Source organism: Strix uralensis, chromosome 1 (assembly GCF_047716275.1).
Source record: "Strix uralensis isolate ZFMK-TIS-50842 chromosome 1, bStrUra1, whole genome shotgun sequence".
Classification (NCBI taxonomy): Eukaryota; Metazoa; Chordata; class Aves; order Strigiformes; family Strigidae; genus Strix; species Strix uralensis.
In genome coordinates this window covers 1,411,673-1,437,316 of record NC_133972.1, presented here as the reverse complement: position 1 = coordinate 1,437,316, position 25,644 = coordinate 1,411,673, and the positions used below count along the sequence as shown (strand labels likewise).

Below are 25,644 nucleotides of genomic sequence, written 5' to 3'. Positions count from 1 at the left end.
GATATCAGCAGGCAGTTTCCAACCTCTCTGGAGTTAGGACTGTAATTAGGTATTGGGTGATAATTATTCTATTGACAAGCTCAGGCAGAAGTGCAGCCTAGGTGGTCGCCCATGGTTTGCCCACTTTGGTCTCATTACAACTAATTATCATTGCATGAACCTTCTTGTTCCCACTAAGATTTTGCCTAACTGAAGGAAACACACCCCAGAAGATGGTCCCCTGCAACAATCTACTAACTCAGTTCCAGACAGGCAGCTTGCATTCAGTCACAGCAGAGGCTAGGAAAACCCATCACGAGCCTTGGGTCACTACTACCATCCCTGACGCCAATGAGCAGAGACTTCCTGAATCAGGGATAATCTTGCATTTAAATCTTAAAAGTTGCATGTAGATTCTTTTTCTTCCATAAATCTTTTAAATTAAATGCAGTTTGATTTTGCTTCTGAACCCATGGAGATTTTTAAAATTCACAACCTCCTGGGCCAAGGAATTGCACAGTTTAAGTGTCCACTGAAAGAAAAAATACATCCTTTTCCAAATTCACTTTGAATCTCCTCATTGCTGGTTTCATTAGGAATTGCCTAGTTCTTTTACAAAGACAGAACTATTCATAACCTAACCACAATATTCCTTTCCCTAGGGAGAAAAACCATAAAATCCTCTTTCATATCCCTCCTCAGGCATCTCTTTTTCAAGCTGAAGTGTCCTAGACTATTTAGTTGCTTCTTGCATGGAAGCAGTTCCCTATAATTTCTCCCTTGTATCTTTTGTTTTTTTAATTCTACCCCATCCTGCCTTGCCCTGGACTTGCAAAATAGGGATTCACCTTACTTTTGTTACAGATTGGGTTTGACTGGGGCTAGCTTGGCTCCAAGGTTTCACTACATGGATCCTCCCACACTTCCCTGCAAAATTCAACCCTTTCCATCCCATATTCATTGCTGTGCCCTCCTTCCCTCAGGCCTTACTCATACACTCAAGCATCCTGTGGGCATCTCTCCTTCCCCAGCTCCATCTCATCACCTTTTTATCAACACTGACAGTCTGCTCTGAAGCAAACCCATCCCCTCATAGATCCCCTTTCAACTTTCTATGGCTTTGCATTTAATCTGGATTTTTTTTGCCTGTCATGCTCTTACTCCAGCACTGTAGGCAGCATGTGACAGAAAAACCACTTAGCGGAAGGAAAGCCACAATCCTGCCAGGGCACGCAAAACCCTGACACTGTAGCATTTCCTTCCCACCACTGATGTGCTCTTTGTGGCACACTGGTGCTCCTTTATTCATCCCTCAGTGAGGGATTTGCAGTCCTAATTCCGCAGAAAGTGGACTTCGGCAATCACAGAAAGCAAAAAGGATCCCCAGACTGAAAAGAGTGAGGTGAAAAGACATTATCTTGGACTTTGCCTCAATATCTGTAGCAAGACAGAGATACTGATTTCATTTTTCCCACTCTGTGTATAAGAACACTGTTACTTGCTATAAAAACTGGTTTGCACTTCTGCAATGGCTCCCAGTAGAAACTGTCCGAGCACTCAACAGGAAATGTTAAAGATATCTTTATTCCTAAATGTTTGCAGAAATTGGACTCAAAGACCAAGATGAAGGAAACCTCACCTTAAGCCCCCAGACTGAGTCATTCTAAACAGCATGAAAGAAATCACCAGAGACTACTTCTGGAGGATTATTTTTAAGCACAAAAATCCTATGAGTTTTCCCATCATCAACATCTACTAGGAAACAAGCTAAAAAAAAGTTTCTAACCTTTCAGCCTTTCTTTAACCATCAAACTAAATAAACACTTGACCTTTTTTATCCCTTCAGATCACTCTTTTCATAAATCAAATTTGTGAGCTGAGCCCTTCTGCCTAATTCCAGAACATGTAAACTGAAACAAAAGATCCAAAATTTAAGACAAAGTTTTACAAAGTGGGTTGTCAAAAACAGCTTATCTCCTCACCAGCATCTAAACAAGATCTCTAGCGCTCTGATATGAAGCATGCTTAAAGGTGTACTCCAGGGCTTCCTGATTCCTTGCTCAAATCCCCCTGTTCTTCCAGAAGTTGTAGAAAACTGGATTTATAGAGAACCAGACTTTCAATTTAGGTACCTAATCTTCCTATACAGCTTTTCCCATGTTGGCACCTCCAGACAGCAATTCATAGTGAAGATGACTAGGCTCAAACCTCTAGCAATGCTTTTTTGACTTGCAGAGGCAAGAGTGACTACCATGATAATGTAAGACCCCAAATGGGACTCACCCAGGCTGTATCTCCTCCGTACCTCACTGTCTTGCCTACCAGAAGGAGACAGGAATGTTGTGAGGAGGAAAATACTAGAGATTCTGTGGGTCTTCCTAATAAAACAAGCCAAGCAAGGACAGGACATGAGTGCAAAAGCTCTCAACGACGGTTCAAGTGCTGTGAGAGTCAGGAGAGTTCTCCTCAACTTTCCAACATTTAGTCCAATCTGCATGAATTCCTTGACTTACTTAAATGTATATGGCAACTTGAATAGTAGTATGAAGATGAGAACTTAGGAGACCTGGCCACTCTAATGAAGTGCAAACCCTCCCACTGACCAGCTCAGCTTGACTTGCTCATTGAAGGCAAACAGGCAAGTAACAGATCCCCTTAGCAGTGTGCTCACAGTTTACCAATCTGGAACAAGCTTTGGAGAGGTCTCTCCTATAGCAATTATGGCATGATTAAGAGGAATCTTACCCTGTTGCTACTTTAAAAGATCACCCTGTACCTTCAAGACCAAATGACATGCTTTGCAATAGAGGAGATTTTAAGCCAATGCTGTGTTGTTCTTCTTCACGGTAAATATTGGGATAAGATATGACTCCCCACTGAGAAAAAGCAAGGGTAAAATGGAAGTTTCCTCTACAAACTGTAAGTCACAGACTGCCTGTCCTGCTACTAGAAAGATACTTCAGCCCTTTGTGCAAAGCTGCAGTGAGCTTCAGCATGTAAAATCTTCATGATCTGGCTCTTGCTTATTAAATGTGCTGGAGTTTGTGCTGAAAACGTGCTTCTCGCTCATAGATACAGAGAGGCACCTGCAGAAGTGGGAAAGGTTGTGTGGAAGCCTTGTACCTTAGCTCTGTAGAAAGGGACAAGAGGGACCAGAAAGCTTTGCTTTCACATGTAGGCATATTTAATGGTTAAAAGGCAAGAAAAAAGAAAGGCTAACTTTGTCAGACACCAGTAACTTAAAAGCTTGAAACCCTACTTAGGCCTGGTAGATGTAAAGTGTGGTACCTCTGACTGCAGCTTCTTACATTCTCCACCGTTTCACTTTTCTATGTGAAAAGGTCTGAATATCAAGAAATAAAGTCACCTAGATTACAGAAAGTCCAGTGCATAGCAAAATCTGGAAAAGTCTCCAGAGGCTACAGCAGGTTTTGGATCTCGGCCATATATTGTAATGGGAGTTCGACATAACTTATGGCAGATGCAACGTTTTCTAATGTACTTATCTTATGTAAAAAGGGTGGATACCATCATGAAAGTGCTCTGGTACAGTCAGCAGGAAAAGAAAAATAAAAAAGACAAGGAAGGAGAGATTTCTTAACCAGAAATCTGACGGGATGCGAGGGGGACAAATACAAGTTGTTGTCAGAAACAAAAGCTCTGCATAGATGGATTTCATCTGAGCATTATCCAGAGCTTTGACAATGCTTTCAATTTTCTTTCCATTGGTCTGCAGCAATGGCATTTTCTCCTTATTTTTATAATCTTTGCATAACTAAGGCTGTGTGCATTTATACATTATGCCATGCTTAAAAAAAAGTAACCAAAAAGTCTGATGGCATTTAAAAATGTTACATATTCTCCAAACTAAAATGACTTTTTCAGTAAAAGACTTATGTCGACTAAATGGCTGTTAATCTCAAGCTACAAGGCAGCTGTTCCCAAGTCAAATAAACACTGCTGTTAGAAAGCTTGCAGCCAGCACATGTCAGCAACAGGCAAAACAAAAGCAAAGCCTCCACCCTTTTAGCATATTAAGGCAGAAAACAGATGTTGTAACATCTTGTGACTGCGTCTGTAGAAAGGTGAGGTCAAGGCAAAAATCAGCTCTTAGTTTGACAGGGAAGAATGATGAGGTGCTCTGTAGATTTGCATTTGAATTTCATCCTGTTGCTGGTAGGTAGCTGGATTTCAGGTCATAGGGTAGGCTCAGACAGTGACAAGCAACTGAGGAGGTACCACTATTCAATAGGGAATTAGCAGTCCTCAGCGGAGAGGTGCACTCTCCTTGAGCAGTGCAAGGATGGACAGCCAAGTAACAGCTTTTTAGGGAAAACACCTTTGGGTACTATTCCCTCAGAAAGACTCATGGCCTGGAAGAATGGTCATCATCTTCAGACTGGATCAAAGCAGCTAACACAAAAGTCTGGGAGCTGCTCACATCTAAGGGTTGAAGCTGGGTTTACCACCATGGCAACATGTGCCTCCTTCTCATGTTTCAGATGCCAGCTTTCCTAGCATGGTCAATGGAAGGTTACCCTCTGAAAAATGCAGGGCAGATTTCTTTCTTTTGAATTTCCAGAGAGCAGGCTCTACCACTGTAAGAGCTACAGCATGAAGTGTTGGTGGCTGGGAAGAGTCCCAGAGCAGGTTAGCAAAGTGTTAATGAAGGAGGACCATTTGGAGGTATCACACAGTGGCCTGTCCCAACTGGGTATCATGGCCACTGTCCAATAACTGGAAGAAAAATTTCTGTTAAATAAAAGGCACCTTGACGCTGGTACTGATCCTCTAAGAGACATAAATGAGAGTCTGGGGTTTAAGGTCTTGATGTCACATAGCTGAATTTTCTGCTGCTCTAGGAGAGGCCACGTTGCCCAGGAAGGAAGAGGACTGATGTCATATCTAGAAGTTGCCCGATGCTGCTGGCCAGAATGAAACCAAGCCGCCCTTTGTATCACCTAGACCAGAGTAATAAAGAACAGTAAATGAAAAACTAAGGAAAGACAACATGGAAAGAAGTCCAGCAGGTCCCTTTGCCTTTAAAGAGATCATTAAGTTCATATGTAGGTATCAATTTTAGACTGAACTAAATTGTTCTCCAGGCTTCATTGAGTATGCTAACTAGATCCTCAGGGCTTGATTTAGCTGACCAGCAGTAGTCATTCCTGATGTCCCAGGACTTTTGGAGGGGCTGGTGGATACGGTACAAGACTTATGAGAGCCCTACACGATTCTGAAATGACAACTGGAGGCCACACTGATTATCCAAGAGCATGTTAAGAACTTTGACATGTGGCTAAAGGCTGATGTTAACACCTGTCCAGGGGTTTGACTACTTTTCTTGATTTTTTTCTTTGTCTGCTCTGAACCACGGGGACAAACCTGCCTGCTTCACCTTCAAGCAAAGCCCCTCTGAAGACCTTCTCAGCCTGGGGACAGGTCTCTCCTCTGGCTGCACCAGTGCCACTTTACAATATTACCCAGAGACCCCCTTAGAAGTCTGCCAAAATGTATATTTCCCCTGGAAGCTATCACCCTTCAAATCTGCCAGTTCAGTGGCTCATCTGAATGCTCCCTTTGCTACTGAGTTTAAAACAGTGGCTTTTTGCTAACAAAACCATCCATCCTCAAGTATGTGAAGATGTAAGGAGCACCCACATGAGCACTTGGCAGGTCTCAGGGATGAACCACCACCTTGACCTCAACCTGGGGTGAGTGGTCCATTGTCCCCTTCCCCACCCTGCTATGTGCACTACCATGAGTGCTTGAGCTGCCATCAGCCACGTAGTGCCTGGTCTAGCAATGGAGCACCTGGAGAGCTGCTGATAACTGGACTGTCATACAAATCTGACCAACACCTATCCCAGGAGGTCTTATGCAACTGGAAGGTGAGAATTCACATGAACTTTTGCAAGCAAGGAACTATTAATTATTTCTTATCTTACTGCACTATAAACAGATGGTGATGAATAAAGACTCCTAATTTAAACTTCATTAATGTTTTTCCAGCTTGACTTTTAATTTCCATATGTTCACTGCTTCTTCTCCTATCAAACACGCTTTGACTTCTTCAAGGGAGACTGACAAAGATCCCCAAGCTCTAAACTTGGCTTTTCAAGTTAGCCTCTGCTCTAGGCCTGTGGAACAGGAAAAGCAGTATTTGGAGTTTAAACAACATGGGCCATTTCACACCTGGATTTCTTTGTATGTGAAATGCTTACAAAGAGGCTGTGAGGCTATGCAGGGCAGAAATCAGGAGGTCCAAAGCCCAGCTAGAAATTAGTCTGGCTTCAGCAGTCAAAGATAACATGAAATGATTCTATAAGTATTTCAACAGCAAAAGAAAGACCAGGGAGAGTCTCCATCCCCTGCTAGACACAGGAGAAAACATGGCAACGAGTGATGAGGAAAAGGCTGAGGTGCTTAATGCTTTCTTTGCCTCAGTCTTCAATAACAAAACTAGTTGTACTGAGGGAATCCAGCCTCCTCAGCCAGAAGACAGAGACTGGGAGAACGACACCCCCGCATTCCAGGAGGAGATAGTCAGTGACCTACTGCATCACACAGACATACACAAGTCTATGGGACCGGATGGGATGGGATACACCCGAGGGTGCTGAAGGAGCTGGCTGGGGTGCTCACCAAGCTGCTTTCCATCATTTACCAGCAGTCCTGGCTGACCGGGGAGGTCCTGACAGATTGGAAATCGGCCAATGGGATGCCCATGTATAAGAAGGATGATCTGGGAAATTACAGGCCTGTCAGCTTGACATCGGTGCCCGGGAAGCTGATGGAGCAGCTCATCCTGAGTACCATCATACAACACATGCAGGACAACCAGATGATCAGGCCCAGTCAGCATGGGTTTATGAAAGGCAGGTCCTGCTTGACAAACCTGATCTCCTTGTATGACAGAGTGACCTGCTTATTGGATGAGGGAAAGGCTGTGGGTGTTGTCTACCTTGACTTTAGTAAGGCCTTTGACACCGTTTCCCACAGCATTCTCCTGGCGAAACTGGCTGCTCGCGACTTGGATGGGCACACGCTTTGCTGGGTAAAAAACTGGCTGGATGGCCGGGCCCAAAGAGTTGTGAACAGAATTAAATCCAGTTGGCGGCCGGTTACGAGTGGTGTCGCCCAGGGCTGGGTTTTGGGGCCACTCCTGTTTAACAACTTTATTGATGATCTAGACGAGGTGATCAAGTGCACCCTCAGTCAGTTTGCAGATGACACCAAGTTGGGTGGGACTGTTGATCTGCTCGAGGGTAGGGAGGCTCTGCAGAGAGACCTGGACAGGCTGGAGTGATGGACTGAGGCCAACTGTATGAGGTTCAATAAGGCCAAATGCCGGGTGCTGCACTTGGGCCACAACAACCCCCAGCAGCACTACAGGCTTGGGGAGGAGTGGCTGGAGATCTGCCAGTCAGAGAGGGACCTGGGGGTGTTGATTGACATCTGGCTGAACATGAGCCAGCAGTGTGCCCAGGTGGCCAAGAAAGCCAACGGCATCCTGGTTTGTATCAGCAATAGCGTGGCCAGCAGGGACAGGGAAGTGATCTCACCCCTGTACTCTGTCTGCACTGGTGAGGCCGCCCCGCGATGACTGTGTTCAGTTTTGGGCCCCTCACTCCAAAAAGGCCATTGAATGACTCAAGTGTGTCCAGAGAAGGGCAATGAAGCTGGTGAAGGGTCTGGAGCACAGGTCTGATGGGGAGCGGCTGAGGGAACTGGAGGGGTTTAGTCTGGAGAAGAGGAGACTGAGGGGAGACCTCATGGCCCTCTACAACTCCCTGAAAGGAGGGTGCAGAGAGGGGGGATGAGTCTCTTGAGCCAAGGAACCAGCACCAGGACAAGAGGGAATGGCCTCAAGCTGCGCCAGGGCAGGGTCAGACTGGCTCTTAGGAAGTATTTCTTTGCAGAAGGGGTTGTTGGGCGTTGGAATGGGCTGCTCAGGGCAGAGGTGGAGTTCCCATCCCCGGAGGGGTTGAAGAGTTGGGTTGACCCAGCGCTGAGGGATATGGTGTAGTTGGGAATGATCAGAGTTAGGTTAATGGTTGGACTAGATGGTCTTCAAGGTCTTTTCCAACCTAGATGATTCTGTGATTCTGTGAGCTTGCACAACTCAGCTCTATTGCCCACAAGTGTGAAGCATGTAAAAGTTAAGCAGATGTAAACAGGCACTGGAAGGGGGATTGGCACTATTTTCTTCTATGCTTTCTACTTTTTGGACTTTTTGAATTGGTTTCAAATACTGCTTGCAAGACAGACAGGTCTAGGTTGCAAATATAAAGTGCAGTGCTGAAGTCTTGAGGTATCAGAAGCAGCTCGACTGTAGCAGCTCCTTGATGGCTATTGGCAACTTTCACTGACACTTAGAAAACTATCTCAGCTATCTCCACGCTACTGAAATGTGAGGAACAGACAGAGAAAATGCTTCTCTGACTCTGTGAGATGCTGACAGCCTCAGCTGTGAAGTTCTGAGCTTGTTTCACTTGCACTTAACTTCAGGAATTTAGGATCCAAATCAAGTTGAAGGTCTTCCTTTCTGGAGAAAAAAAAAGTCCGGAAAAACCATAAAGCGACCCAAGTTCAACAAAGGGAAATGTAAAGTCCTGCACTTGGGAGGCAATAATGACATGCACCCATACGGGCTGGAGAGCAGCTCTGCAAAGGACCTGGGGAAACTGGTGGACACCAAGGTGAACAAGAGCCAGCAATGTGCCCTTGCCACAAAGAAGGTGAATGCTATCCTGGGCTGAATTAGGAGAAGTGTTGCCAGCAGGTCAAGAGAGGTGATCCTTCCCCTCTGCTCAGTGCTGATGAGACTCACCTGGGGTGCTGGGTCTAGGTGTGGGATCCCCAGTACAAGAGAGTCATGGACACGCTGGAGAAAGTCCAGCAAAGGCCTACAAACAAGATTAAGGAACTGGAGCACCTCACATATGACAAAATGCTGAGAGAGCTGGGACTGTTCAGCCTAGAGAAGAGAAGACTCAGGGGGTCTTATCAATGTGTATAAATATCCGATAACATTCAGAGAGGCAATGGGCACAAACTGAAAATGAGGAAATTCCATTTAAACATAAGATTTTTTTTCCCCTGTTAACATACTTAAACACTGGAACAGATTGTCTAGAGAGGTTGTGGAGTCTCTATCCCTGAAAATATTCAAAACCAGACTGGACATGGCCCTGAGCAACCTGATTTGGTTGACTGTGCTTTAATCAGGGTTTTGGACTAGATGATATCACGAGGTCCCTGCCAACCTCAGTGATTTTGTGATACTAAGCCAAGGAACTATGTTAATGCAGAAAAGTGCATCCCACCTGCTCAGGTCATCAGGCTTTGGTGTCAGGAGTCTTCTGTGATTTAAAGGTCTCTCCTCTCTATTCTTGAATATTTTCCCTCACACTCAAACTCCCATGCCATTAAATTCCCAAACTGTGCCAGGATTCCGGTGCCCAAGTGCTGCCTGATACTCCCACCACTCCCCATGAAGGCTGTTTACTGCACAGTGACATGGTCTCCAGAGTTGCTTATCCCACCCAAACACGAGTCACAGTACCTTGTTCAACTGCCATCCCTAAATGACTCTCCTGCTTCTGAAAGAATATCTGATTGCAGAGCAAATTGTTTAGGAATAATGGGATAAACAGATCATGAGTGAGCCAACTGACCCAGACCTGATTGCTTTTCTTGTCTTTTTAACAAAAAAAGGAGAGGATTACTTTCTTTTTTTTTTTTTTTTTTTTTTTTTTATTTGGGTTCTTCAGGTTAAGCTGAACTGTTTGTAAACTACAGCTATAGAGAGGTGAAGCTTTCTTAAAAACAAAAACAAAACCCCCCTCTGTGCTCCAGGATCATTACCCAAAAAAAGCAAGTGGAAGTCAGCAAGAAGCAACACGGTGGTGAGACCTGCCTTGCAGGAAGCCTTTAGGAGCTCAGCCACACTTCACATAGAGACTTGCTACCATCTGTGAGTTTGGAAAGGAAAACCCCCTTCAGCCATCCCCTCCTTGGGGAGAGCTTCCCTACTGCTGCGAACTGTATTATCAGCTAAGCAGTCACTGCATTGCATACAGATGTCCTGGCTGAAAAAGTATCTGGAGTAAAAGCCTGTTTTTCAGTGGGGCTGGGATTGCATTCTTCACATTTGAAATATGTTTGTAAGCATTTTCAAAATAATGCAGAGGACTGAGGAACGCTATTTATTATAAGCTCCTAGAACTACCAAGTGCCTTGGAGAAACCCAGGCTGTGGAATTGTCTTATTTATTTGTTTTACGTTGCAGTGGTGGGAGATGCCACCAGACAAGCAGCCTTGTACAGCCAGAGAGCAGAGAAAGGGAAAGAAGACAGCCTAAGCAGCTACTGGGCAGCTTGCAGCCTGTATTGCAGCAGCTGATGGCAGCCTGCGAACTCCTTTCTGCAAAGCAATTCTCAAAAACTTTTCATGGTGCTTGTCCAGAGGTGTGGCAGAGAGAGCTGTCATTGAAGGCATTCAAGTCCTGGGCCTGACTTGGCTGAACTGATCCTGGAGTCACCCAGGCAGGACTCTCACAATCACTGGCTGCTGAAAAATTTGGGATGACCTGGGAAACTTTTTAATGATGCAGCTGAAGCCCCAGATCTGACCTGATACCGGTTGCTTACAGCACACCAATCTTGCAGAAAGCAGTGCTGCGGGGTTGCTGGTGGTGTAACTGCACCTGAGATGCTGCTGAACTAAATGTCCCAGGTGTTCTGGACACTGGAGCACTGTCAGGACTTTAGCTCCTGCCTCTGCATACCCACTGCAGCAGTGCATTGCTTGGCGCTGGCATATAGGGCAGTGTGGCTTTGTAGATGTTAGATATAACTTGAGCATCCCCAAGGAACTCCCTAGGCAGCTCCTGGGAAAGCATCCACACGAATCTGCACTGCAGGCATTGCAGATTGATGTACGATACTACGGACAGATTTATTTGGGAGAAGAGAGGTGGAGAAAGAGAAGAGGCAACCTAACCTGGGTGACATGAATTTTCTCTTTTGGGATGTTATTTCTCCACAGATACACAGTAGATTCATGTGAATTTAAATTGGGGGTGCTGCCAAAATACTGCATTTCCTATTACTCTGTCTAACCACAGCACTTTTATAAGTCCCAACCGTAAAATAGCTGGACACTTTTCTATTTGTTTGTCCTTACCTTACCCCTGCTAGACAGGAAAATATTAATATTTCTATTTTAAAGGAGAAAAACTAAGGCCAAGAGACCCACAAGTCACCTTAATTGCAGCAAGAGTACTGCTGTAGTTGCAGTAATCTATGGATATCAAGGCAAAATTTGCAGGGAGACCAACTGTGAGACTAGCGTGGAGTGGAATTAAAACATGTTCAGGGTGAGAAATTAAGGCATCCACTGCTAAGGATCCACATTTGCGTGACATCATTACAAGCAGACACAATACGTGTCATTCACAGTATTTTATCTAGTGTATCCCTGCTATGCCTGCCATGAGGATGGCCTGTTTCTGGCAAGGAAAGCCAGACACCTCACACATAACAAAACTACAAATTTCACTAGTCCAACACCCAGGTACATCTGTGTGTGATGCAATCCAGCAGCACTTTCTCCTTAGCTGTGTGATAAGGGGATGAATAACCAAAACTTCTTTTCCAACCTGTCAAACCCCAGCAAAAACTTTTCTGTATCACTTCATACAAATGGTGCAGGCAATCTCACTGAGTTGAGTTTTAGGTCCTGTAGGAACACAGTCTGCACTGAGATTAAGATGAGGCATTTTGTACATCATCTCCTGCATTGAGCAGGGAAGAATTCTGCCACTTGCACAGTAACAGGTTTTTCAAAAGGTTTTTTTGATAATGCCTCAAATTATATTGTGAGCACTCTTTGGGGGCCAAAGGACTGGAAAGATCATCTAACAAATAACCTATGAAAGTTTAGCTTCCTGAAATGCAATTCTGTATGTGATTGAACAGATTCATCACTCCTAATGATGGAATTGGGACTTCACCTTAGTTAGCCAAATCCCCTCCCAAGCCAGTGAACACCAGGACAGGAATCATCTGTGAAGTGTGGTTATTTCCAACGCAGCTGAGCTGCTCACATAGCAAACAAAGATCTTGTCCACAGGCAAGACAATCTGAACATGATTCATCATATCCTAAAAAAGATGCCTACACTTGACCAAGACACACTGGAGTTACCTAAAATGAAGTGAAAGAAATCCCTCACCAGTAGTCATTCCCACGCAACGGCTATTTGCCCATGTGGGACAAACCAGTCTCAGTCTACTTAGTCTTGATTTTAATGACAAAGAATCTACTTTTGTATTGAATCACAGTTGTCACTTTACATCTTTACTAGTTATTTCAGCCTGGAGGTAAAAGGAAAATAGGGCAGAAGACTTGAAGGGCAGTCCTGCTCACAAAATCCAATCCTGTGCTGCAATATGCAACTACATCCTACACACCCTTTCATAAACCGGATAAGCGCTCTGCCGTGAAGCCAATAAAACACTCCTTCCTGCAGAACTCCAGAAAGGCTCTTCAGTATCCTCTCATGGTTACAAACTTCCTTTAAAGTCCAGACTTTGATCTCAGAGCCTTTTTATTCTCCTGTGTACACACTGCCAGCTTAAACTGGTCTTCCCTGCTGTTTTCTCCCTAGCTGCATCTTCTGCAACCATGCTGAAATGCTAATCTCTTCTCATCAGAGGTGGTCACACTTTTGCGACCCCTGTGTCTCTCCTATGTCCCTTCTAGTGTCTCCTGAAATGTAGGTAACTTCATAGATACTGAATCACACTCCGAACAGAGAATAGAGACCCCCATCCTGCTAATAATAAACAGCAGTTCTGTGGTCCAGGACCGCTGACACCAGGAACAGCAATTGTCACCTACTACCAGCATTGAAAACACAGAGGTTTAACTCGAAAAGAAAGCATCGATTTCACTTGTGCATATACACACACTATAAGGAACGGGTGTTTGAAGACAAAATAGCATTGACAGACGTTGTTGTTTATCAGTGGAAATCTACCTGCTTATCCTGACCTGGTGATCAACCTCAGCACTACCATCAGGTGTTCTTAATAGGTGACTAATCTATCTGACACATCAAATTACTTCTGTGATTAAACCCCTCTGATCAATACAACTGATAACGGCTTCAAAACAAAGCTTATTTCCAGACTGTACTGAAACGGTGTTTCCTTGTTTCCACTTATTTAATTAGAAAGGATAACAGATCTGTTGTTAAACCTCAAGTGATTTTCTTTTTTGCTGAAAGGATGTGGAATGTGCAAGCAGGCAACACACCTACCTGCCCATAAATCAAGGTATTACATTATGGATGGCAGGGAATCTCAATTTCTTTCTATTCTCCTTCTCTGAGGGGCTGACTTGTGCTAAAATTACATTTTTCTTGGGAGCTTTACTGGGATTTTTTTCTTTCCAGCAACGTTCAGATTAAAGAGTCATCACCTTCATATAATCTTATATCATCACCTTCATAAGATTCTCCCCAACAAACTTCCCCCTCACCCCCAACTGTCAAAGTCCAAAGTTTTATTTGCAGCTATTCTCAGCTGCATTTATTGAGTTATGGAGCTCCACTGAAAAAAAACATCTCTTTCAACCTACCTGCGCTCACATGCTGTGCCTTGAACACTCCAAGGGGGAAACACATCCCATTTAGGTACTCTGAAGCTACCTGTCCACACCACTTTCAAAACAGACTTCTCCATAAGATGATTCACCCACAGTCACCCATTTGAGACAACACTTTAGAGATTTGTTTCTTTCTGTTGATTGCAAAGGCAGCCATCACTGTCTAGATAAGTCAGGATTGAGGTCTTAAATACCTGCTGATGTTTTGGGGTAAATGAATGCCAACTGCTTTCCACACAGTTTACATTGTAAAACTTGGTTGAACACATGCTGTGTCCCTACACACGTGTTCCACACTGTTATCATCAATGACCATTTCTACCCAGGGCAGGCAGACATACAAAAATGACATATGACATTAACTCAGGAGTAGCAGGTACTGTTTCCATGGACAAAAAACATTTTAGAGTGTTCATAATTGCAATTCCTGAATCAGTCTCGTTTAACAGCTATGGGCAGTGACTCGTAGAAATGCATTATTATCCCAGTCCAATATCTCAGTATTCCATTATGAAAAACAAACTCCAAGGGATTTTTATATACTTGATAGTGCTTGGGAATGGAGGGCTTGCAACATGACTAAGTGTGGTTTTACATCAGAATCAGGAAAAATGTTTTCAACGGTTTAATTCAGCAGAGGGAAAAAAAAGCTGGTTTGGATTAAACTTTCCAATGAGAAAAATCATTTTGAAAAAGCAGGAAAAAAAATCCACTTCAAGTATTTATTCTTCTATTTTGAATGTACTGTATTTCATTGAATTTCTTTAAATATCCATGAAAACTAAAGCATTTAGTTGGCTTTCAGATGAATGTTTTTAACTACCCTGACTCTTGCCCTTTACTGGCTGCCAGAAGAACATTTCTTCAAATGGCTCCATACAGGGACACTTGAAATAATTTCTGAATCAAAGAAAACTGTATCTTAGTGGATAAAAAAAGCAGGGGCCAAAAGCCATCCTTGCGTTCAGTAAAGCTCCTCCAGGGATCAGCTTGTCCCCAGGGTGCTATTCTATCATTAAGTAGCATTGTGCAGAACAGTCCTTCAGTCTATAGCCTAACTGCAAGCAATGCCAAGGGAGAGAGGATGAGAAGACATACTTTTCTACTTTTTTCTTTTTCAGGAGGTGGGATGCAAATATCAAGCAGGATACGCATCTTCCCACCCCATCCCCCAGCAATGTGCCTTGTTTTCGGAGCCTGGCAGCCTACCACAGGTCCCTACACCTCCTTTACTCACAAAACCAGGACCTGTAACTTGAGAGAGGCACTTAGAGGGAAGAGGTTCAGCTGGATGCCTCAACTTGGGGCTTCGACAGCACTGTTGTGGGATGGGGTGGGACAGGACTTCTCCTTGGAAGCTGGAGAGCAATGGTGGCATCATTGACCTGGCCTTCCTCTCCTGATCACTGAAGCAGGGAGTGGATTAAGGGGACCTGAGAGCCTTCCAGGAGGACTGCCCAATGTGGTGTGTGCTCTGTGTCATGTGTCTTAAGGAGAGGATCTCAACCCCACTTCATAGACACCTTGCAGCCTTGGAGCTCACCCTTCCTTCCTCTGCTTTGCCACCAGGACAGGAGCAATAATTCTGGCATGAGGATGGGAGGGCAGTTCAATGGAAGAAGGTCTCCATGACTCCCCTTGAAGCAAATCAAGGCCTAAGAGAACTTCAGGCTTTCAGAGAAAAATTGCTTAAGACACTTCCAGTTCAGAGAAACGGATGAGTGACTGTGATTAAACACACAGAGACACCTAAGCTAGGCTTACCCAGGTGGGAGGCAGCAAGGGATCCCCAGCGAGCTATTCAAACTCTCGGTTGATTGCATCGTACTTTGGAAGTATCTCTTTCTCTCCCTCCTAATGTAAGAGCTCAACAACAGCTGGAGTGACTGCCCTGCTCTAGCAACAGAAGGGGTGAGAAATGGCATGGGCAAGGCAAACGTGAGGCTGGGCGATGTTGGCTTGCAGGCCAGGGAGAGAAGAGAGTGTCCCCATACCTGAAGTCTGGTTATCCCCAATAAGCTCTGCCAAGCACTGGCTGCGCTCCTCTTCAATCTCCTGCATGATGCTGCACTCTGGATGTGTGCTGGATGCCTGCAGAAAGGGCAGAGAAGAAGAGAGTGAGCAAACCCCATCTATCCTGAGAGATGTGTTCCTGGGGATTCATGGCCATCTGAGCTCTCCTGGGTCACCGCACAATGGGGATATACATCCAGCCTTATTTTATATTTGCTTGAGAGAAGGGAGTGTAATGCAGAGCCTGCTATAAAAACAGCATTTGCCTCCATGCTTTCCTTAAAAAAACCCAACAACCTATTTTTTCTGATGATGAGGAGCAATTCTGTTTCTTTATGCTCCAGGAACCCTGCCTGACTAACCTAACACCAACAGCTATCTAGGGCAGGAAGATGGCAGTTTATTTAATATTCATGCCAAGAGCAGTGGGATCTGTGCTTACACGATTTATTCCCTCCATTCTCACACGGCCTGCCTCCTGCTTCATGCTAATTCAGAGCAAAACAAAATCAAATAAGAACAAAATCTCTGATGCAGATTAGGAGATCAAGAAGCTAAAAGGCAGGAAATACCCAATGAGAAGACTTTCCCCCAAGTGGTTTCTCCTCAGTCAGACCTGTGTTTGTAATAGAACTATTACAAACTGGCTATAAATGTTCAGGTAATTAATTAATCACGGACCCCTTAAAACATGTAATTCATGAACTGCCTCAATCATAAAATGTTCAAATGACTATTTGCAGTCCAAAAAAGGAACCATGAGCTGGACAACAGGTCACATAACACAGTGTTCCCCTGTCACCAATGTGCTCTCAACTTGGAGGGAACACTTTGCTTCATTGCTAGGGCAACTGCAAGCAGAAATCGAGGTCCTGGTACAGACGGTGCTCCACAAAACCCCATCTCTTTCAAAGAGACTGGAAACAACACGCAGCAGGGAGAAACCTATTCAGAAACTCAGCTGCCAATAGACGGTGAAGAGGAATGATGTGGAGAGAGCAGAAGTCACAGCTTGAGTTTATATCGTCACTGTTAAATGCAATGCAGTTGGGTGAGCTTCAGGGACAGATTTTGAGGACATGCGATGAGCCTTTGCCCATAAGAAGTCATTGATTCAGTGTTCACTCTTGCTGGATTTTGGAAAAAGCATATCTTTTCATCAGAAGTAGTCAAAGAGGAAAGAGAAAGGAAAAAAAAATATTTTCATATCTCGCTTCAAAATGCGTAAGCTATTTCTCTATCCATATATTTGCCAGACAGGGTTGTAAGACAGAAGGCCAGAAATGCTTTGAAGGAACAAGTGTTTAATGTAAATTGCACTTTGGGTTAAAATTATAATATAATTTAGCACATTAAATTTATTCTCACCATTTGTTAAACCAACCTGCTCTCTTCCCTGTTTCACCCCATGTCTTGTTCAGACTGTAATTTCCTTTAGGTTGAGAATGGGCCTTGATTAGTAGTGTATAAACAATTAATTATGTGGTTTTCTAGTCAAATTAAAATAAAAAAGCAAACATGAGAAGGGGGGGAATTATTTGAAGTTGTTTTGGTACTCAAATGTTTCTTTTTCCCAAAGGGAAACAGATCTTAGGAATTCTATCTTGGCTCATCTACAATACTATAGATTCATTTTGTTTTGATTTACACTACTTGTCTTTTTATTTTAACCTTAAAAAAGCATGAGGGGAAGCATGAGAGATTTGCAGAACACTTGTGTAGAAATAAAGACTGAAATATTTTCAAAACATTCTTTTTCAAAGCAAAGTTTTAACTCTCTGGACTTAAACTATTGCCAAATTCATCTTACATCTATAAATAACTCAAGTTTTCACTTTATAAATTAATTCATACAGCTCTAACTTTGATCAGGGTTGGCATAGCACTGTGTACTTCTACAACATTTTTTTCTTTTTTTTTTTAATGCAGTAACTTTTCTAACAAGCCCATTAGCAAGTACTTCACTGCTGCATCTTCCCTCCACTAAAAATGCTTGTCTAAATTGGTTGATTTGTTTATTTATCTCAACGGCCTGATATTTACTTTAGAGTAAATGTTTTATCACCTTTCCAAAAAAAATGAGGCTAATTCATCGTTGGTACTCTGAAAAAAGAAGGCTGAGGTACTCAACGACTTTTTTGCCTCAGTCTTCACCGGCAAGTGCTCCAGCCACACCGCCCAAGATGCAGAAGGCAAAGGCAGGGACTGGGAGAATGAAGAACTGCCACTGTAGGAGAAGATCAGGTTCAAGACCATCTAAGGAACCTGAAGGTGCACAAGTCCATGGGACCTGATGAGATGCATCTGCGAGTCCTGAGGGAACTGGTGGATGAAGTGGCTAAGCCACTATCCATCATATCTGAGAAGCTGTGGCAGTCCGGTAAAGTTCCCACTGACTGAAAAAGGGAAAACATAACCCCCATTTTTAAAAAAGGAAAAATGGAAGATCCAGGGAACTACAGGCCAGTCAGTCTCACCTCTGTGCCCAATAAGATCATGGAGTGAATCCTCCTGGAAGCTATGCTAGAGCACATGGAAAATAAGGACGTGATTGATGACAGCCAATACGGCTTCACTAAGGACAAATCTTGCCTGACAAAGTTGGTGGCATTCTGCGATGGGGTTACAGCATTGGTGGATAATGGAAGAGCAACTGATGACATCTACCTAGACTTGTGCACAAGTCCACTATCCCGCACGACACCTTTGTCTCTAAATTGGAGAGACATTGGTTTGACAGATGGACCACCTGGTGGATAAGGAATTGACTGGATGGTTGCACTCAAAGAGTTGCGATCAACGGCTTGGTGTCCAAGTGGAGAGCACTGACAAGTGGCGTTCCTCAGGGGGTCGGTGTTGGAACCAGCGCTGTTTAACATCATTGTCAGTGACATGAACAGTGGGATTGAGTGCATCCACAGCCAATTTGTGGACAACACCAAGCTATGTGGTGCGGTCAACATGCTGCAGGGAAGGGATGGCATCCAGAGAGACCTTGACAGGCTTGAGAGGTAGTCCTGTGCCAACCTCATGAAGTTCAACAAGGCCAAGCACAAGGTCCTGCACATGGGTCAGGGCAATCCCAAGCACAAATACAGTCTGGGCAAGGAGTGGACTGAGAGCAGCCCTGCGGAGAAGGACTTGGGAGTATTAGTGGATGGAAAACTGACTATGAGCCAGCAATGTGCGCTTGCAGCCCAGAATGCCAATCATGTCCTGGGCTGCATCAAGGGAAGTGTGACCAGCAGGTCGAGGGAGGGGATTCTTCCCTTCTGCACTGCTCTTGGGAGACTCCACCTGGAGTACTGTGTCCAGCTCTGGGGGCACCAACATCAGAAGGACATGGACCTGCTCGAGCACTCCCTGGAAGGGTTCAAGGCCAGGTTGGACAGGGCTTTGAGCAACCTGGTCTAGTGGAAGGTGTCCCCGCCCATGGCAGGGGAGTTGGAACTAGATGATCTTTAAGGTCCTTTCCAACCCAAACCAATCTAGGGTTCTATGAAAAGTGGGCTTGTGATAGATTCAGGTAAACTTGATTATAGATGTAATTTTTAAAATCTCACCTTGTTTTCAAACAGTCTAATAGGAGTCATCCATGTTAGGCAAATGACTGGAAAAGGAATGTCCAATACCTAAAACACCAAGATACATGTGATCTTGTTTTTTTTAGTGCTGGTGCTGACTTGCAGCAAGGTGGGTGGCTCCATTGACTGAAGGAGTATTTAGATGCCCGATCCTCACTGATTCCAAGAAAAACCAGATGCTGAGGTGAGATATAGTCTCCCAGAGGTATCTACCTTCAGTTGAGATGTCCTAGGGTATCCCTCTTGGCCAACAGCTTTCACTCCAGTGGGCACAGGCTCATGTAAATCATATGTTGGACTTGCCAACCCCAAAACATCTACCTCATATAAATTAAACTATCTGCAGCAGTATTAGATACTGAAAAGCAAACAAACAGTGAGTACGCAGAAAACACCAAGTTGGGTAGGAAGGCTCTACAGAGGGATCTGGACAGGTTAGATCGATAGGCCAAGGCCAACTGTATGAGTTTCAACAAGGCTTAGTGTTGGGTCCTGCACTTGGGTCACAACCACCCCATGCAATGCTACAGGCTTGGGGAAGAGTGGCTGGAAAACTGCCCAGCAGAAAAGGACTTAGAGGGCTTGGTGGACAGCCAGCTGAATATGAGCCAGCAGTGTGCCCAGGTGGGCAAGAAGGCTCAACAGCATCCTGGCTTGTATCAGAAATAGTGTGACCAGCAGGATGAGGGAAGTGATTGTCCCCCCATACTCAGTACTGGTGAGGCCAAAACTCGAATACTGTGTTCAGTTCTGGGCCCCTCACTGCAAGAAAGTCATTGAGGTACTGGAGCACATGCAAAGAAGTGCAACAAAGTTGGTGAAGGGTCTAGAGCACAAGCCGTATGAGCAGCAGCTGAGGGAACTGGGGTTATTTAGCCTGGAGAAAAGTGGACTCAGGGGAGACCTTGTCACTCTCTACAACTACCTGAAAGGAGGTTGTAGCAAGGTGGGTGTCCATCTCTTTTCCCAGGTAACAAGTGATAGGACGAGAGCAAAAGGCCTCAAGTTACACCAGAGGAGGTTTAGACTGGATATTAGGAAAAATATCTTCATTGAAAGGGTTGTCAAAGCATTGGAACAGGCTGCCCAGGGAAGTGGTTGAGTCACCATCCCTGGAGGTATTTGAAAAGAGGTGTAGATGCCGTGCTGAGGGACATGGTTTAGTGATGGACTTGGCAGTGTTAGGTTAACGTTGGACTCCATGATCTTAAAGGTCTTTTTCAACATAAATGATCCTATGATTCTATAAACAAACAAACAAAGAGCGACATGTATCTCACCTTCTCTCTCAGTGGGATACATCTTCCTTCATTTTAGCTGGCTAAGAGCTATATGTTTAGTCTGAACTGATTTTTACCATTCTAGTCCACAGAGAGCTAGCGAGCATCAGCCCTGAAGGCTTTCATCCCACTTCACTGACTGTAGTTGGACCATTTCAAACTAAAATGCCTAAAATAGCTGGAGAAGGTCAGTGATGTGTGAATTTAACATCTAAAGACCTTTAACTGAACCATCAAGGTCAACAGACTCACATTGGAGGCCTAGTTTATGGCTCATTTTCCACATTAACTAAACAAGTAAATAAATAACCCAAACAATGACAGCAACCCTCCCGTACCTCCTTAGTGGTAACACTAATAACCCTCACATATCACAGCTATCATTGCTATAGGCTAACAAAGGCAGCTGGAATAAAACAAACAAACAAACAAACACACAGTTTTGGGCATCATTAGGAAACAGAAAAACGTGTGCCTTTTTTCGTTGGTAGGTCATCAGTTCGGCTGGCATGATGGTGATCAGGACAAGTTCAGCTGCCTTAATGCACCTCCCAGTTGATAAAATGCTCATGTCTGAAAAGACCCCACAGGAGTTGCTAGTCTTGCCTGTCAAGGGGGATCTCCCCCAGGGCGAGAGTCTAAATAACTCTCCTTCCTTGGTGCATTCCTCCTAGAAAAGCTTGAAGTAGACTTTATAGACATCTTTACTTCTTCTCCACATCTGTTTTTTTGGTGTGTTGTTTTGTTTTGTTTGTTTTTTCCTGTGGAAAAGGCAGAGATTTTGGGCTTTGGCATCTTTCACTGCAGCAGACAATTGGCCATGCAGACATGGGGCTGAGGACTACACTAATTCACATTTTCAATCCAAAAAGCGTAGATAAAGGAAAAGCATGACCAGCTTTGGTTAGTTCACATTAACATCAGCTAGTGAACAGTAATCCAGTTTCCTGGGCATATCCATTGTGGGTGAAGCTGAAATTAAGTAAACCCTCCTTCGCTGAGCCCTCCTGGCATGCCCAAGATACCACATAAAAATTGTGGTGAGTTTGTCAGGGGTCGTTTTTCCTGCACACTCAGAAGCTCTGAGCAGAAAGATAAAAGGAATGTTTTTCTGGATGTGATTTCCTGCAGCTCTGAATTCTGCAGCAACTCTCATGTGGAATTATCCCCAAAGACTTTATTAATGAGAGTTTTCCTTCCCGCTGGATCCCAACAGTTGTTAGAGGATTATTGCACAGTCTGGTACTGCAAAGAAAGCCATTGTGTACACTCTTTAATTAAATACAAGTCAAAGGATTGTCACACACTGAAGGAGCCACATCTATGCTGTCTGCCATTAGCAGAGCCAAGCTAACCATGGGCCAACTCCTTTGCTCACATGGCAACTCCTCAAAGGCCAGTAGGATTCACAGCAAAGCCACAGCTGTAGGTAAGCAGGAGTATGGGCCCACAAGAAGTGATGTGAGCCTCAGTATGCCCTTTCTCCTGATCCCAGAGTGTTCCTGGGCTCACCTGGTGCTCACGGTATGGAGACTCCAGCAGACAGGGTGACTAGGGTGACCACAGGGATAATAGGATTTGGAGCCAAACAAGGAGGGAGTACAATTGAAAAGCCTACAGATGATGAAATCACATCCCTCATGCCTCATTCATTTCTGTTCAGCTCCCAAGGCCCACACAGTAGTGACACAGGGGTACACACCTCCAGTTAGCTGAATGAAAATTTCTTATACCATTGCTACCTTCACATAACTTCTGCGGTGTAAGACAAGAGCATCAGTTGCCTTCCTATGGTTTCTATAACTTGACTTCAGTCACTGCTCTAGGTGGAGATGGAGTTTCTTAACCCTTTTTCATGTGGAAAGCAAACAAAATAAAAGATTTTAGTAGGCAGGTCTTATTTCACTCCTCAGTAGCGTAACCTGAAGGAGCTACTTCTGGTTAGTTACCAGAAGAGCTCACCATTAATTTCAGTCCAGGGGCTTTCATTTATGATCATTATTTGTTGGAACATAGGACTGAAGGAACTTCTTACACAACAATCTGGGCTATGATTTCTTCCATAACTTCATCCAGCTCTGTCTTAAAACTAGATTTTCAGCTTATTTTTAGTTTCTCCCTTTTGAACATCCTCAGGAAAATGCAGGTTTTTTTCCTAAAAACCCTCTGAGTGAGCCAAAAAATACTGTGTACAAGTGCAAGAATGAGCAAAGAGAGTGGGCCAAAAAAGACACCAACACAGGATATTTACCTATGCTGATGGGTAACACAATTTCCAACAATAACACTGCCAAACTTAAAAGCTGCAAAAGCTCTGGTTGTCTTGAGGAAAAAGGAAAGTATTTCTGGAATATTATGATTATTTGCTCTTCTGAAGGACCTTTGTCTAAGATTCCAAAACCATGTTACAAACATGTCATGACAGCATGGGGAAGTAAATATTAGATAGCAGTAATATAGAATATAGACAAACTGAGAGATAAGACCAAGTTCAGAACGTACCAAACACCCTGTGTGGTCTTTGTAGGATCAATAAAGGACTTGCAAAACCAGTGTTTTTTAAGCAGAGGCAAGCTATATTCTGCTATGACCTCTACTCATGTTGTAAATACACTACTCTGCAACCAGCCATCAGTAAGGGACTCTCAGAGCACAGGTCCCCAGCATGTGTCCCTAGGAGACTTTTCCAAATAAAAGAGGTCCAGGCAAATACCCAAGTATCCTAACTCTCACTTTGCTGTTCAAACCACTCCATTTTATGCTTCTGCCAAATATAATCATGCCAATAACAGATCTATCATCTGACAAGGAAAGCAGATGTTTTTTTCCAGCTCATCTAAGCAGGCCCTGTTAAACAAAGGCAACTTGGCCAAATCAATCCAGCAGCTTGCAGGCACAGAAACTTCATTTCATCTGATTTTCCCCTTTCTGTGTGAGGGGTTGGAAGATCAAGGAAACATGTGCAGAGTGTGTTGCAAAGAGCTTGGAGAACCAGAAGGAAAGGGAAGCTGAGCAGCTGCATTGCTTAACTCCTTAGTGACAAGCTTGTATACGTCTCTCTTGGAAAGCAGAGCTAAATTAGGGACTTAAGGAAGAAGTGACACACTGGCACTGCAGTAATGACACACAGCAATTAAAAGAGAGGTAGCACTTGAGCAAATTCTCACAACTAAGTAGAAGACAGCTCCAATGTCTGGGTAAGCACATTTAGCTCCTGACTTTTATCATCTGGAGTAGGCAAGCATGAATTTCCTTTCCAGAAAGCTCAGATGAAGGACCTGAATTCAGGCTACTGCAGAAATAGAGGGATGCTGCAACATTGAGATCAGTGATGTTTAGATCTACAATTCAGAGTAAAGAACAAAGTGTTATAATATGTCTAATATGTCTCTTACAGTTGACAAAAAAAAAGCAAGGAACAATAGTGAAAGTACACAGAGGCAGCAAAGGAAGTAAAGAAGTGAACTCTGCCACCCGACCTGTAGATATTGGAGGGCAGCAAAATAACTCGCAGTTTTCTCTGAACAACTGCTTGTTGACTGCTTTTAATTTCATTTTACCTTGAGGTCTAAGGAGCAAAGCCTGCTTGAGGAAAACTCTGTTCCTTTTCTTAAAGATTGTTCAGAAACATAACTAGTAAACTGATCAAACCTTCTGGAGGAAATTCACTTCCAAAGCTTCTACTCATCCAACTACAGGAACAGGGGAAATACAAAGGAAATGCAAATCCAGAACTGCTTTACCCCCCAGGACTCAGAAACATGATTCGGGAAACCATAAGCAAAAGTACCTGTCTATAATGTGAATGTCTACACCTGTCTACTTCACATTGATCATCCTTTCTCACCTGAAGAGAGAAGCAGGCAGGTTTTTTTATTTTTTTCATGCACTCAGGGAAGGACTGTGAACAGCAATGTGGTAATGTCACAGAGCAGTCTAGCAGCCAGTGTCCCCAGCATGGTTTTTCCTAGGCAGAGCAGGCACTCTGAAGCTCAGTGGCAGCTAGCAATGTAGACAAAAAATGGTGTTTGGCACTTACTGGGTGCCCTCCCCTTGCTTTAGCATAGCAGCCTTAGCGTCTCCAGCTGAACAGTCAAAACTGCACACATTCAGCATTTGGAGCACTTGGTGCTTGAAACTTTCCTGAGCTCACCAAACAGCAAGTGACTTTAGGACATGGATCTTCCAATCTTGTGATCCAGCAACCCTAAGAAAAAGCAAACTGGGTCAGAGCACAGGTTTGTCAAGGTCAGTACCACTTCTCCAAGAGCAACCAGGAGGAGATAAAGGAACAAAAAACTATAGAAAAACAAGAAGACAGGCTTGTATATAATAATCCTTTCTATGGTGTATGTCTTCCAGCAGTCACCACAGCACCTTTCTATAATACAGTTGGTGATAAGGTTTTAACCTTCTATCAATACCTTCAACATCTTTTATTAAAACAACATTAGGATCAATTCCAGGATGATTTTACTGTTCATACATCACTTCACTTCCTGAAAAAGTTCCCCTAGCAGGGCTTGTTTTTTTCAAAGCTTTCCACTGAAATCCAGTTACATGCCTGGAACAATCTACAAATGCATCTCATTTCAAAGAGTTCACTTCAGAAGACTGATTACCTACAAGAGAGAGTACAAAAAATACAAAGATGTCAGCAAAAGATGAGCTTGGTTCATTCAGAGGTTGAGAAGAAATTAATCTTTCCTCTTTTAAATGAAGCAGAAGTGATTCAGTCAACAGGGCTCTGGGTGAGAACATTATTTATGGATTTATAAAGCATCAGAGATCTCTAGAGAAAGGTTCTTCGCAATCTGAAACATCCAGGTGTGTCATCCAGGAAAAAGAGCCTACTGGGATGAGCTTCCTCCCTAGGCTGTGTTTCAGAACAAAGGATCAAGTCATTGTTTTTAGTACTGAGGGAGTCAAGAGTATCCCAGTGATTTGGAGCAACTCCAAGCACAAGAGCTGCCACCTTCAACAAATCAGGACAGGGCCATCCTTCCCTTCTTTGGCTGAGGATGGAAGGAAGCAAAAGGGCAAGTCACTTGCTAAAATGTGTGAGGGAGAACAGGGTTAGGACAACCACAGAGAGCACTGCTGCCATGAAGA

General features: G+C 43.9%; 1 protein-coding gene across 2 annotated transcripts in view; it reads right to left on the bottom strand.

Moving 5' to 3' along the window:
* Positions 1–25,644, bottom strand: part of VIPR1 (vasoactive intestinal peptide receptor 1) — a 117,837-nt gene that overhangs the window by 63,143 nt on the left and 29,050 nt on the right. Inside the window, exon 2 of one of the 2 annotated variants that reach the window (XM_074861111.1) lies at positions 15,650–15,746. The exons of the other annotated variant lie outside the window; for it this stretch is intronic. Coding sequence (XP_074717212.1) covers positions 15,650–15,746 — 97 coding nt within the window. The remainder of the gene's footprint in view (positions 1–15,649; positions 15,747–25,644) is intronic. 2 annotated transcript variants of the gene reach the window in all.